This window comes from Rhinoraja longicauda, chromosome 5 (assembly GCF_053455715.1).
Source record: "Rhinoraja longicauda isolate Sanriku21f chromosome 5, sRhiLon1.1, whole genome shotgun sequence".
NCBI classification, from domain to species: domain Eukaryota; kingdom Metazoa; phylum Chordata; class Chondrichthyes; order Rajiformes; family Arhynchobatidae; genus Rhinoraja; species Rhinoraja longicauda.
The window spans coordinates 68,935,007-68,950,419 of record NC_135957.1 but is presented as its reverse complement, the minus strand read 5'-3'; the positions used below and the strand labels follow the sequence as shown (position 1 = coordinate 68,950,419).

General features: G+C 41.8%; 1 protein-coding gene across 3 annotated transcripts in view; it reads left to right on the top strand.

Moving 5' to 3' along the window:
* Window positions 1-14,914, top strand: part of LOC144593730 (uncharacterized) — a 29,545-nt gene extending 14,631 nt beyond the window's left edge. The window contains exons 2-3 of one of the 3 annotated variants that reach the window (XR_013547288.1): window positions 2,327-2,609; window positions 5,801-5,905. Coding sequence is in view for 1 of the 3 variants with exons in the window: in XM_078399722.1 (XP_078255848.1) it covers window positions 8,619-12,253 (3,635 nt within the window). In the remaining 2 variants the exon portion in view is untranslated. Of the gene's footprint in view, window positions 1-2,326; window positions 2,610-5,800; window positions 5,922-8,618 lie in introns of those variants that run through there. The other 2 variants (XR_013547289.1, XM_078399722.1) reach the window with 2 other exon arrangements.
* The last annotated feature ends 499 nt before the right edge of the window (window positions 14,915-15,413 follow it).

Here is a 15,413-nt window from a genome sequence, read left to right as displayed (position 1 = left end):
TATAAAAGAGTTTGTAGGCATTATGTTTTTGGTTAATGAGGCAAAAATTAGACTTTCACCATTGGTTTTTATATGACTGATTGTCCTTGCCTGTGGAATTTTTCACGTGAACTTGTAATGGTTAAATAGTGCTTCCTTCATCGTTTACTCTGAACTCGTGAAGAAGCGTTTCCATTTGAGTATCTTTCATGGCCTTAAGTCAACTGAGAAGAATATGTACAGTCACTTGCAAGTAAGTCAAGTCAGGACCACTGATTTACTTTGCCGAAATTTAAGGGTCTGGGTGAATGATCAGGAATGGTACCATTTTATTTCTAACACCAACTCGTAAATTAAGTTCACAATTTGACCTAACGGTTTGCATTTTCAACTGCTTTTGTAGTGTGCTTTATGATAAGATCAGAACTCCGCTCCCACAATTGCCCTGATCAATTGCAGTGATTTTGGTTCTATGCCATTGTCCCCAAATGGAACAAAAAAACTGATCACTTTAAATACTTTGCAGCAGAGTGTACTCTCGATGATGGTTGCATCTACCCCTTGAATGAATGTCTGTTCAATGCATTTGACAGCTAGGTTGCTTCCTGAAATGCATGAAATTTGTGAATCTACCCTATCTGTTCCCCTCATAATCTTGTACATCTCTAGAAGATCACTCATCCTCCTGCGCTCCAAGGAATATAAGTCCTATCCTGCTCAACCTCACCCTGTAGCTCATGCCCTCCAGTCCTGGTAATATCCTCAAATCTTCTCTGCGTTCTTTCCAGCGTAACTTGTAATGCTAACCCTGCACTGTGTTTATTTTCTCTTTTGCATTACCTGTGGCACTCGTCTATGGTATAATTTGCCTGGATGTCATGTAAAGCAAAGTTTTCCACTGTATCTCGACACACATGACAATAAACTAATTACAATACTGGCAAAGGAAAAGTGATAGAAATGAAGAAATAAAAGAAGCTTGAGGGAGACACAAAGATACGCCACTGATATGATCTTTAAAAAGTAGACATGTGAAGGGTAATGTTAACCAAACTTTTTTTTTCCCACTCTGCCACATCGTTGACGTGGTTGGATTAGGCCAAATTGTGAGTGATATTTGCACCGAGAAACTTGAAGTTCTCGACCATGTCCACTTCAGCACCATTGAATTGTATTCTTCAAGGACTCAGTCAGTGGTGGTGCCACCAAACCAGTCTTGGTCAGCACAGTGAGACACTTCACCCAGTGGACACAAAATGCTGGAGTAACTCAGCGGGACAGGCAGCATCTCTGGAGAGAAGGAATGGGTGACGTTGGAAAAGAGTTTGATTGGACGAAGCTGAAGTAGGACAAAGGTTTTGAGTAGATACCAAGGGTATAAATGAGGATCTGAGTGGATGGGCTCTGATTTCTGCTTGTGGGTAGGATATTAATGGAAGGATAGGATGCCTGCAGTAACAGGTAGCTAGAGCTGCAGAGAAACGTGGGCTGGATTTGCCCTTGGGAAGATACACATTTTCTCCATTAAAGTGTGTGATTAATAAACTAATATGACTGTTAACCTCGTGCAACGGATTAATTGAAAGCCTTGGTTTGAAGCAATGATAGAAACTTGCTATTAATTTCCTTCATCAACTGATGGATGGGGAATAAAATGAAAAGCCAGGCTAATAAAGGAAAGTATCATTTCCCATGAACAGCAATGTTGCCCTAGTGGGATATTTGGGCGCCAATAAAAGGTTGACCTGTATATTCACAAAATGCTGGAGTAACTCAGCAGGTCAGGCAGCATCTCGGGAGAGAAGGAATGGGTGACGTTTCGGGTCGAGACCCTTCTTCAGACCTGTTGACCTGTATTTGTATGGCACCTTTCATATATCTGTTTCAGGGCTCCCCAAATGTTTAATGACTAATTAAATGTTTTTGAAGTGTAGTTGCTTTTCTAATTTGCATAAATAACTACCAACCAAAATTGGGGTGGTGCAGTGGCCTACACCACCAGAGACCCAGGTTTGATTCTGTCCTTGGGTGCTGTCTGTGTAGAGTTTGCACGTTCTCCTTGTGACCACGTGAGTTTCCTCCGGGTGCTCCGATTTCTTCCCACATCCAAAAGAAGTGAGGGTTTCTAGGTTACTTGGCCTTTGTAAAAATAAAAAAAACAAAATTGCCCCTGGTATGTAGAGTGTATGGAACTAGTGTGAACAGGTGATTGATGGTCGGCATGGACTGAAGGGCCTGTTTCTATGCTGTATCTCTAAATTAAACTAAAAATGATGATCTGTTTTAGTGATGTTGTATGAGATGCTTGCTTTCAAAGATATCTGAAATTAACATTGATTCTTTTTAGCCTACCTGAGAGGAGAGCACTTCTTCAGGCCCCTCTGGAAAGTCAGCCATCAGTGTTGTGCTGGAGTCTCCAGTGTACAACTTGAACTTGCAGATAAAACTGTTGCCAACTGAGTCGCACCTGGGACCGACCTCAACAACATGAACATTCGCTTGGAAGACATTGGAATTACGGTTGAAATTTAAAAAATGAAGAGATTGTAGCTGAAAAGGCCAATGCAATTTAAAGAGAGACTATGTGGAGGAAGCAACTGTGAATGTTGTTTTGTGACCATCTAAAATAAGTGAGGACCTAGGTGTGCTGATTATGTGAAACACCCAAACTGTGTTTGGTGTTGTTTTGCCAGGAGTGGTGGTGGTTGCAGATGCGATCGTGGTATTTAAGAGGCTTTTAGATAGGCACATGGATATGCAGGGAATGGAGGGATATAGACCAGGTGCAGGTAGAGGAGATTAGTTTAACTTTGCATCATTTATGGTATGGACATTGTGGGCCTCACGGCCGCCGGTTCCTGTTCTATATGTTTTCTAATGATGGGCAGTTTGACATGTGAAGAAAATATAGGCTGGCTGACAAAAGCGTTGATAAAGAGACTAATTAACTCTTGTAAACAATGGGCTGCTAACAAGCTCGGGGACTTTGAGGATGGTTTAAAAACAAGTTAATGAGGAATAACAGGCACTTCGTGAATGATGTTGTAAATCAGGTGTGATCTACAAGCAAGTAGAACTGGTTGTAAACGATTAGGTTTGAAAAGGCAGACAATATAATTGATCTCATTTCCTTTGGATGTGAAAAGCCACCAGGATGGCCAAAAGTGGTCAACTTTGCTGCCTACACAATTCCAGATGATATTGTTAACAGACCTTTTCTTGGATACTGCCCCTTCTTCAGATCTCTTTACTATCCTTTTAGTTTTAGAAATACAGTGTGGATACCAGTGTGGATATTTGGCCCACCAAGTCCACGCGACCATCGATCACCAATACACTAGTTCTACGTCCCACGCACTAGGAAGCCAATTAACCTACAAACCTGTACATCTTTGGGATGTGCGAGGAAACCGGGACACCCAGAGAAAACCCACGTGGTCACAGGGAGAACGTACAAACTCCATACTGGCAGCACCCGAGGTCAGAGTGTAACCCGGGATCTGGTGCTGTGAGGCAGTGGCTCTAATGCTGAGCCACTGTGCCGTCCTCTTGGTCTGCAGTGAATTAGCTAAACTCTACCTGTCCAACAGCTGATGTAGACCCAACCAGCAGAAAAGGTGCTTTGGTTTACAAACCTGCAGTTCACATTTCAATGTGTGGTCATACAGATGAAATACGGAAGTGCGTGTTTGCCAACCAGACAATAACTTGGTACCTTGCAAGCAAAGAACAAACTAATATTTTTCAATAGATCGGCACAAAATGCTGGAGTAACTAAACGGATCAGGCAGCATCTCGGGAGAAAAGGAATAGATGATGTTATGGGTCGAGACCCTTCTGCAGAGAACTCAAAATGTCCCCCCTCAGACGATCCATCTCGACCCAGAACATCACCTATTCCTTTTCTCCAGAGATGCTACCTGATATCAAAAGCAAAGGAACAGTCTGCATGACTGCTGTCTGGGCAATGGAGAATTTATTGAAAGTAGTTGTTAGAAATGTTACTTGAGTGTTCTCTCTCCCATTGTCCCACTTGGAAAGTTTGCCACGTTTCTAGCATTTCATTTGAGGATTGTCATAGACTGGAAAAGTCACCCTTTGGGTCCAGAGACAAAATGGACCACTTATCGTTAATAAATGCTGTGGCCTTGCCATTACATTAAATAGATCTGTCCAGAAACATATACATGTTGGTTTACTTCTACATCTGAGTTTCTCTTTCACCAGAGCAAATCTTTTTTTTTTAATCCTTAATTTTTTCCCCCTAAAATTTTACATAATTCAATGAAGTGCACTGCATTTGGAGAGGTACTTTATCATGAAGTTTCATCAAAGTAAATCACATTCCGGATATAGAACCGGAAAGATCAAGGATGAAGCAATTGCATACACATCAAGAGTGCAGAAGTTCATGTAATTCAGAAATGTCATGCAGCACGGAAATGGGGCCTTCAGCCCAACTCGTCCACGCCAACTGAAATACTCCATCTAAGCTGGTCCCATAGTGCCGATACCTAGCCCATATTCCTCTAAACCTTTCTGGTTCACATACCTGTCTTATAAATTGCGGTTGTTGTACCTTCCTCAACTAAACCCTCTGGTGCCCATTCGATATACCCACCACCCCATGTGTGGAAAAAGTTGCCTCGAGTTCCTATTCAATCTTACCCCTTGGGTTTTCCTCCCTCGCCTCCAGCTGACTTTGTTCCAATGCAGTCGGATGCAAGGGTGACTCACCGCAGGAATTGACTGAATTTTCGGAATAACATGAAATGGTACAGAGGCAATGGTGGCCGCTTCTCACAGCAGATAACCTGAACTTCCATTCACGTAACATCAAACACTGTTACACAATCAATCGCTCTGCCAAGGGATTTGTAGTTGCTTGCAAGGGAAACGTGTTCCAGAAAAGACAATGTAGATTTGGAGAGTGCAGGGAGAGAACAAGAAGCAAACAAGCAATAATTTATTTTTACTATTAGTTTAGTTTAGAGATACCGCATAGAAACAGGCCCGCCAGCCCTGTCCACACTGTCCATTGATCACCCATTCACACTAGTTCTATGTTATCCCACTTTCTCATCCACTCCCTACATGCAATGTACGGACGCCAATTAACCTACAAACCCACACATCTTTGGGAAGGTTGGAGGAAACCAAAGCACTCGGGGGAAATCCAGGGAGAACGTGCAAACTCCACACAGATAGCACCCAAGGTCAGGATTGAAGCCGGTTCTCTGGCGCTGTGAGGCAGCAGCTCTACCATTTGCACCACTCTGCTGCTCTATTAATTGTGCAATCAGGTTTCTGTCTGGGAAATGTATGATTATTTCTTGTGCCAGCAGTGTGGCTGAGTATTGGACCAATTCACGTTTGGGTGGGATGATTTGGTCCAAAAAAATTCTGAAAGAATGTTGCTCCCGGACAAACCAAGTAGCTGCCCAACTGCCAGTTGGCAGTTTCAATTCCCGATACCTGACCCACGATAACAACATTTACAAAAATACACATTGGCACGAAGCCAAGCAGGTGCTTGCATTGCTTGTACACATTTACCCATCTGAAAAACATCGCCCAGCAAGCATGGACTTGCATAAAGCACATTTGGAGTATCCACTCGTCCAGCAAACTATTCAATTGTGACTCCAACTGTAACTATTACCAGAGTACAAATCCCGGAAAACAAATTTTCAGCCATTCGAATTGTCCAGTTTTCAAGATTGCTTAAAGTCATCCTTTTTAAAGATTTTAAAATTCATCCCAAATATTTTATGATGTTTTTAGGCATTGTATTGGCTGATTTTTTTTATTTTTTAAAAAGGTTAAACCATGGAATGAGCTACCTGTGGAGGTAGTTGATGCAGGGACTATCCCTGGTTGGAAGGGGCGGATCCAGCCCGCCGATCGGCGCAGAACCCCCGATGAGGTTGCCAAGTCTTCTGGTAACTTGAAGTAGCTTCTTTTTTTAAAAGGCTGGATAGGTTGCAGCTATGATTTGCATAACTAAACTTCATCACATCTAAATCATTTAAAAGTAGTATTAGCTATGAAGAACTATCACTTTTACTATCTTAACACAACACAAGTTGGAAAAGGGTAAGAAAATTGGGTCTAGCAATCGACACTGTAGATCGATAACTTGCTCTTTCTTGACAAGCTACCTAGTTCAAAACACATTTATCTCCATGACATGTCAATACTGTGCACATTAATTGCCTTTTTGAGCTCGGTTGTAGAGCTCGGTAAACTTCTGGGTGAGAGCCTTTCAAATTGAAACAGCTCTTCCTTTCTGTCTACAGATTCTTCGAATTTGAAAGTTGTGAGTCGTCTGTCATGTTGAGCAAGCAGTTCCCTTTTTTCTTCCTTTCTGAACCTATTCTTGGAAATTAAATGCGTAGAAAAGAACTGCTGATGCTGGTTTAAATCGAAGAAAGACACAAATTTGCCGGAGTAACTCAGTGGGACAGGCAGCATCAGAGTCTGAAGAAGGGTCTTGACCCGAAACATCACCCATTCCCTCTCTCCAGAGATGCTGCCTGTCCCGCTGTCACTCCAGCATTTTGTGTCTATCGTGGAAATTAAATTCCTGACATGTAAAATTACCACTGCTCATTTCTGCCTGAGCATTACCTTACAAAATGGATCTGACCAGCATCTTAAGATGCACAACAAAAGCTTCCTTTTCATTTGTATGCCTCTCGTGGTAGCCTATGTTATGCTTCTTACATTTAAAGAGCCGTTAATTTGATTTTAGTCTCAACAATACCCATTGTTCTGTCAAAACCAACCAATGTTTTGGTTTGATATTTCTCTGTTGACATGGCAAAGTTAAACTCTTTTATTCTGGTTGGCTATTGCCCAAAGAAATGTGCTGCCTTACTTTGTAATTCCTCCCCTGCTTAATTAACAGTAGGATCCTGGGAATGGTGGAATGTTTTGTTAATGGACAGACATGCCATCACTTTAACTGTTTAACAGATGGTACACTAAAAATAGCAGTAAACTGCCATCATAATACAGCAATCTATTAAACCTTTCCTCCAAATAGGTGTTGAAGTTCACATGATAGTGAAAAATCATTTTTTTAAATACTTTTGCTCTAAGATGCTTGAGTTCTCGTATCACTCAAACTGCTCAATAGATCTCGTTTTCTCCGTGCTTTATTGTGTGTAAACATTCAATTTGCCTTGTTAGTGAGCTGCACTGATACACAAAATCAAGGTTAAAATCTCCAGTGTGCAATCAGCTAACTGATCTTTATTCATAGAGGACTTGAGTTATTGTTCCAGCTAAGTTAACCCTGGGCATGTGAGCAGGATAAAATGGCATGTACTCTCTGGTCACTTTTTAATGTGTGGACTAGATTCGATCTGGTGTGATCCTGCATTACAGGCAAAAAGCCCATTGATACTTCATACTTAAATGCTAGCATTGATTGGGCACTGAACATAATTTGAGTTCGCCAAGATATTATACCACAGCATGACTCACAGCTTTTTGGAAAGAAATGAAGTGGAAGAGAGTTAAAGTTGTTATTCCTGTATCCATGCATAATAACTGCAAAATTGTCATGTTTATGTGGGGAAATCATCCAAGCAAGAACTCTTCCTACGAACCAGGTCTCAAGAAATCATTATCCAAGAGTAATATTAAAACGATATAGATATAGATTATAAGATGTGGTATATAAGATTATAAGATTGTTTTTGTCATCTCGCTCACCACACGCACACAACTGAAGACATAATGCCTAATGCCTGTTATGAACAGCCTCAAATGACATCCAGATGAATGATTTTTTTTTCTTGAGCCTCCATCAGGCCGAAGGGCCAAATGGCCTCCTCCTGCACCTATTGTCTATCAGACTCCATAAAAGCACTTCTCCATCACAAAAAAGCACCTTTTTTGTTTCAATACCCATTTGTCATCAACCCAGGTTAATGTCTTTGGTACAGTTTTATTGGCAATTTTTATTTTAAGACTATAAAAATCAGTTAAATTATTTTATTATATATATTATAATGAAATGATTTTATTATATATAATGTATTGCAATAAAATCACTAAGCTAATCATTAATATTATATACAATGCCATATGATTTCCAAGGAATCTCAAAAATTCTTTATATTTTCTCTTATGCATTTATCTCGTGTATTTTTCATTCTGTCCCTCTGGACTGAATTCAGCCTTGAATGAGAATATCTTTTGTGATTTGACTTTTTCTAAATAGTTTATCAATGCAATTTGGCTCAGCATCTTTTTTAAGTGGTTTGTTAATTGCCCTCGTTTAAGCAATATTTTCAAAAGGATCAAAAGATCATGTTACAGGAATTAGGCCATTCGGCTCGTCAAGTCTTCTTCGCCATCCAATCATGGCTGATCTATCTCCCCCTCCTAACCCCATTCTCCTGCCTTCTCCCCATAACCTTTGACACCCGTACTAGTCAAGAAATGCAACAAAATCCCAGTGCCATGTAGATGTTTGAAGATACCTTGCATTGTGATTGCTGCTCTTCACAACATCCAGTTCAGTGGGCAGATGGAATTGTTTTTAAAGTATGCACAGAATCCTGTTTGCATTTGCTTCGCTGGCAGCATCCAGTGAACTGATTGCTTGTGTTGATTTTCATTTGCAGGTTCAGACAGCTCGGAGTTCATTCGTGCAGGGGGCAATGGGGATTTTCCTCCAAGCTGCAAAAGACTCAAGACTGAAAAGGACCCCCAGGTGGGCGTTGAGGCACCGGGTCACCAAGAAGAATCTCCTGCTAGGCCGCCCAGTGTGTCCAGACACCGTCATGATGCTTCCTTTCGACAGACGAATGGCTTTGTGAATCACAGCCATCTGGAGGCAAGCGTGGAAGTTACGCTGGAGGAAGACTGCGGTTTTGAGGAATCTTCCTTGTATTGTGAAAGGCTCAGCAAAACCAAAGTGCCGGATGATGGGAAACTCTACAAATGTTCCTACTGCAGCTACACAACTGACCAGTCGGACAAATTGAAGCATCATTTCCTGACTCACGAAGGCCAGAAGGCTTCAAGGATCGTCACTGCACCTGACGGATTGGAAGCCCAGTCACAGAAAAAGTCCTACAAGTGCACCGACTGTCATTTTGCCTGTGATCATATGATCACCTTAACGCGACACAAGAGGCAGCACATGAGCAAGCCTTTAATGGAACAAAAAGGGAGCACTGTTTCAAAGAAACCTGTTCCCCCTCAGGCAGACTGTGACAATACCACCATGGAAAGTGAAAAGAAGTTTTACAATTGCTCATATTGCAATTACACATCAGCTTTGATGGGGAATCTACATCGCCACATCCGCATCCACCTTGGAGAAAAGCCCTTTAAGTGTGACCAGTGCTACTACGCAACGGGCCAGTCAGGAAACTTGAAGCGTCACAAACTAACTCATACACAGAAAAGGTTTTACGCTTGTCACCAGTGTGACTATGCATCTGGTCAGATGGGCAATCTCAAACGACATATGCTGACGCACTCTCGGAAAAAGTGCTTCAAATGCAGCCAGTGTGAATACGAAGGGGAAAGTATGGCTGACTTGATGAGGCACAAACAAAACCACAAGGATGACAACGTTTTCTTGCAAAATACTGAACCAGACGCAACAGCATTAAACGAGAATGGCGAGGAGAAGTCCTATAAGTGTTTGTATTGTAGCTATGCCTCACCACTGTTTGGGAACCTCCGACGACACATGCATATCCACCTCGGAGAAAAGCCCTTCAGATGTGACCAATGTGATTACTCCTCCTGTCAGACGGGGAACCTGAAACGCCACAAGCTGACGCACACACGAGAGAAAATGTTTAAATGCCGCCACTGTGGCCACACCTGCAGCAACTTAGTGGATTTAAAACAGCACAAAGAGACTCACTTGAAGGATCAGGCCTTACAAGATGAGGAAGACGATCCGGAGAACAAGGGAGGCGTCAGCGATGAGGTATCGGCCCTTACTCCCAAGCAAGCTGAAACGGGCACTGGGGATAAAAAGCCTTACGAATGTTCGTATTGTGATTACACGTCGTTATTGGTGGGAAACCTCCAAAGGCACACACGCATTCACCTTGGAGAGAAGCCCTTCAAGTGCGACCAGTGTGACTATGCAACCTATCAGTCTGGGCACCTCAAGAGGCACAGACAGACACACATGCACAAAAGATCACTGATGTGCCGCTTGTGTGGCTATGTCTGTGGGAACGTGAGAGAAGTAAAGCAACACCGACAAGAGCACACCAAGAAAACTGGAAGCGGAGACAAGAAGCCTTTCAAATGCACACACTGCAATTATGTGTCTGCTTTATCAGGGAACCTGCAACGGCACATCCGTATCCACTTGGGAGAAAAACCCTTTAAATGTGACCAATGCGAATATGCATCCCACCAGTCGGGAAATCTCAAGCGTCACATATTAACTCATTCCCGGCCCAAGTCCTTCAAATGTGGCATCTGCTACTGTACCTGTAGCAGCGCCGCGGGGCTAAAGGAACACAAGGAGAATCACATCAAGAAAGAGTTTCTGGTGCACGATGATCAGGGTGGGATTGGGAAAACCCAGGAGCGTTATTCCTGCAAGCTGTGTAGCTTTGTCTCGGAATATCCAGGTCATCTCATGCGCCACATGAAAACTCACAACTCGGACAAGCCATACAAGTGTCACTACTGTGCATACGCGACAGTGCAACAGGGCAATCTGAAACGGCACATATTAATCCACACTGGGGAGAAGCCCTTCCAGTGCAACGAGTGCAGTTACACCTGTAGCCGGATGGAGAATTTGAAACGGCACAAGCAAGTCCATATGGAAAAGACATTCCCGGAAGAAGGGGAATGCAGCAGTTCGTTGAAATCCAATAAACCCTTTCCTTGTGATTTGTGCAACTTTAAAGCCCAGTACCCCAGCATCCTTGCAAGGCACATGAAAACTCACACAGATGAGGCAAGGAAAGCAGAGGGGGCCGAAAGTGTCTGCCCTGATGAAAAGCCCTTTCGGTGTGACCAGTGCACCTACTGTACCTGCAGTACGACCAGCTGGAAGGAGCATTTGCAGAGTCATGTGGACGGTGCAGTGGCACAAGAGTGCAAGGCAGAAAGCAACACTGAAAATGCCCCGAAACATTTTTCTTGCAATCTGTGTGACTTCATCACCAACGACCCAGATGACTTAATGAGACACATAAAAACCCACAGCACAGGCTCTACACCCGGTGATCACCACACCCCTTCCAATGGGGTACAAACATGTCAAACTAACGAGAACATCTTCTCTTGCAAGTTGTGCAATTTTGTTACGCAGTACCCCAACCACTTCATAATGCACATGAAGACGCACATGAAAACTCACAGCACGAGCAATAGTGAATACCAATGTTCCCATTGCAACTACACCACCAAGCAAAGTGGGAACTTTAAGCGCCATATCCAGGTTCACTTGGGTGTAAAGCCATATAAATGTAAAAAGTGCGACTATGCTTCAATTAATTTTGCAAACTTGAAGCGGCACTTGCAGACCCATATGAAACAAACATCTAACCAAATCAATCGCCCCTCTTCTGATACTGTTGTTCGGGCACAAAAGGACATAAAAAAGGAGAGAGATGATAGTGTAGATTCCCGGGAAGATGGCTCTGAAAATAATGACAAGCCTCCCAGCTTTGCTTCTAGACATTTGAAACGGAAGAGGCAGTATAAATGTTCCCATTGCTCATACAAGACCATCGAGGTGGGGAACCTCAACAGACACGTCAGGAGCCACAGAGGAGACAAACCCTTTAAATGCACTCAGTGTAGCTATGCTTCCACCCAAATGGTCAACGTCAAACGACACCTTCTAACGCACACAGGAAAGAGGTTCTACCAGTGCAAGGAGTGCGAATTTGTGTGCGAGGGCAAGGTGGCCTTTAAACAGCACAAGCAGAATCATACAGCAAGTTTGGAGATAAAGAAGGAAGAGGAGAATGAGAATGGCCTTAGCCAAGAACAGAAATTCTTCTCTTGTGAGTTGTGCAATTTTGTCTCTCAGTACCAGAGCAACCTCATAAGACACATGAGCATACACAACTACAGGAGGCCATACAAATGCTCACAGTGTAACTATGTCTCTGCCCAACAGGGCAATCTGAAGCGACACATGAGGAACCATCTGCAGAGAGAAACCTTCCAATGTGAACAGTGCAACTATTCGTGTGCTTCCATGACCAACCTCAAACGACATGCCAGGGTTCATACAAGTCCTAGTCCAAGTATGCAATAAAGGGAAAGCTTGCATGGGAACGGTTAAAGAGCCCTGTTCAACGGATTAGATTGTTGTGATGGGCTGCACTCTGCATCCTACACTGACATAAGGAGTAATGCAGAGTAATGCAGAGTTAGACATGTTTTACTGTGGCTTATCCCAGTATATAACTAAAAGGTGCAGCGATGGACTCTTGTAAGCCGTCCAGTACAAGCAACATCAAGGGACTAAAAGGACTTGTTTAGGTTAAAATGCTATTAATTTTGGGGGCGAGCATTGGTGGTGTGCCACTATACTTGAAATCATTGTAAATCTTAAAAAATACATCGGTGTGAGCATAAGTTCTGATTGTTTAACCCACAGTAGAGTGAAGCTCTCTTCTGGCCTCTTTGGGATGTTCACTTGTCTTAAGTAGATTCTTGGTTATAACTGGCATTTTTCAATCAACGTGAAAACCAGAGGCTATAACTTTCACTGAAAAAAAAATCAAACTAAAGTAGATATATCAGGTAGACTTTAAATCAAAAGGCGATAAACGTTTGGTTATATCATAGCAAAAAAAATAGAAGGGGTATTCATGATATTGTTAAAATGGGGCCATTGGGATACAAGAGGAAAGCTGATTTTTCCATTTGCATCCACGTCTTATATTTGTTTAAAATGATGTAAATGGGTATTAAGAGGTAAATAACCTATTGAATGTACATTAGCAGATAGGAGATGCTGCAGATCCATATTAATCTAGCAGTGATCATTGACTGGCTAAGTAGACAAAGCTGTACACCTATTTCTTTTTCTTGAGGGGCTGAGCCTTTGCCTTTCCCAGGAATAATACAGTAGTTTTACACTGGGGTTGTTGATTTAGTTTAAATTTGACCAGAGTGTTCAATCACATTAAATACTAAAGCATGGGTTGTAATCTTTTTTGATAATTTATATATTTAGTAATGATTAGAGAACATTCATTATTATGTGCTTCTGAATTTCATCTGAATCTGTCACTGTAACAAACGGCTTATATAAGTTTGTTCATGAAATGCCACTTTATCGTTTGTGTGTGTCATTGAAATTTCCTTTAAAACTTTCCAGTGAATTATAAATATAGCAAACGTTGCCATTTTGGATATAATCCCTTAAAGGTTAATTCAATCTTAGTTTTATTATAATTTTACAGCTCTGGTTTCATTCTGAATGCACCAGAAGTAGAATATGCATTTCAGGTAGTAAGACAAAAAACTTAAAAGTATATAATGTAGAAACAAGGAACTGCAGTTGCTGGTTTACAAAAAAAAGAGACAAAGTGCAGGAGTAACTCAATGGGTCAGGCAGCATCCCTGGTTGGGTGAAGTTTCGGGTCGGGACTCTTCTCAGACTGTGGGGAGGGAAAGAAAGCGAGATGAAAGCCTTGCTTTCTTCGCACCACCATCACCATCAGACTGAAAAACGGTCCTGACCTAAAACATCACCTATCCATGTTCTCCATGGATGCTGACTGACCTGCTGAATTACTCCAGCACTTTGTGGGGGGTTTTTAAGACAAAAATAAATATTTGTCTGGTTGTAGTGCAGGGATTCCCATTAGTGCAATATCACTGTGACATGAAATGCATCATTGTGGGAAACAATTTGGACTGCAGAACTGAAGATGTCAACTCTCTTGCTGTTACGTTGGAGAATGCAAGATGCTTGTTAAACTGGAAGCAAATTAAATCTGCTGATTAGGTTTTGATTTTGGCAAAACTTTTTTTTTCATTTTTTCATCGAAAGTTGCAAACATTTCACGGGTTGTAGTTTAATTTAGTTTGCAAATGCTTCTGGTAAATCAGGCTGTACAATGGAGGGAAAAAAATATTTGCAATTGTAATTTCAGTCTTTCAAAACTCGATTCTCTCTGTCGCTCTCCACTTCATTTCGTTTGGACTTTTGTTGAATTTTCCATGTTACGAGGCAATAGAAACTACAGGTGCGGATTTGGAAAATAAATTATTTCACAAGACATTGAGACTTTCCAGAAACAATATTTGTATCAAATGCCATTTTTTTTGTGCTTTTTTTGGTGGAAACAGGTTGATCAATTAATACAGTTGCAAAAAGATGTCATTATTGTTATTTAATTTTGGTTAAATTTTCCGAATCATAGTTAAGTTATGCAGAGCAGAAACGGGGCCCTTCGGTCCACAACACTTATTTTTGCCCTTCTACATTTTCCCACATCAGATCCGTATACGTCTTTTTGAGTGCTTTGTTTCTGACTCCACTACTTTCTCTGGTAGTGAGTTCCAGAACTGCTTAACCACGTCCTTTCTATAATGTGACTAGAAGTTCACACGATGATTAAGGTGTAATTTAACCATTGTTTTGTAAAGTTGCAACACAATGTGCCAGATTTTAGATTTTGTGCTCTAATCTATGAAGACAAGCATGTCATATGCCTTTATTAACTCCCTATCTGTGCTGCCACTTTTGGGGCACTATGGATTTGAACAAGCTTCCACTAAAATGCTGAAATACACACTAAAGATATCTGTTGAAGTAAGAGGGATTAAAAGAAGTAGATCACTGCTACTTCTCATTTCTGAGAAAAGAACCAGTGGAAAGTGCCATTACTCAAGCACTGTGCTTAGTTGATTTATGGCAAAATTAAGCATTTTAAGTCGCTTACACACTTTTGAATTTCAACGGTATGATTAAAGCACTTACAATGGTTGTATTAATAAAATACCTTCTGGTACAAATATCACTGAGCTTCACGGAGGAGTTGTCAAATGCAGTAAAACATTCTCAAAGGCTCCGTTAAAACATTATTTGATGCTGAGCCAAATAAGTAGGGCGGCATGGTGGCGCAGCGATAGAATTGCTGCCTTACAGCCCCAGAGACCCGGGTTCAATCCAAACTACGGGTACTTGTCTGTGGAGATTGTATGCTCTCCCCGTGACCCGGATCCTGACTACGGGTGCTGTCTGCTTTTCCTGGGTGCTCTGGTTTCCTTCCACATTCCAAAGACATACAGGTTTGTAGGTTAATTGGCTTCTGCAAATCGTAAATCTTCCCTAGTGTATAGGATAGTGCTAGTGTGTGGGGTGATCGCTGGTCGGTGTGGACTCTGGGGCCGAAGGGCCTGTTTCTGCGCTGTATCTCTTAAGTCAAATTGTGATCTCCCATGTTCTTTGCCTTGAA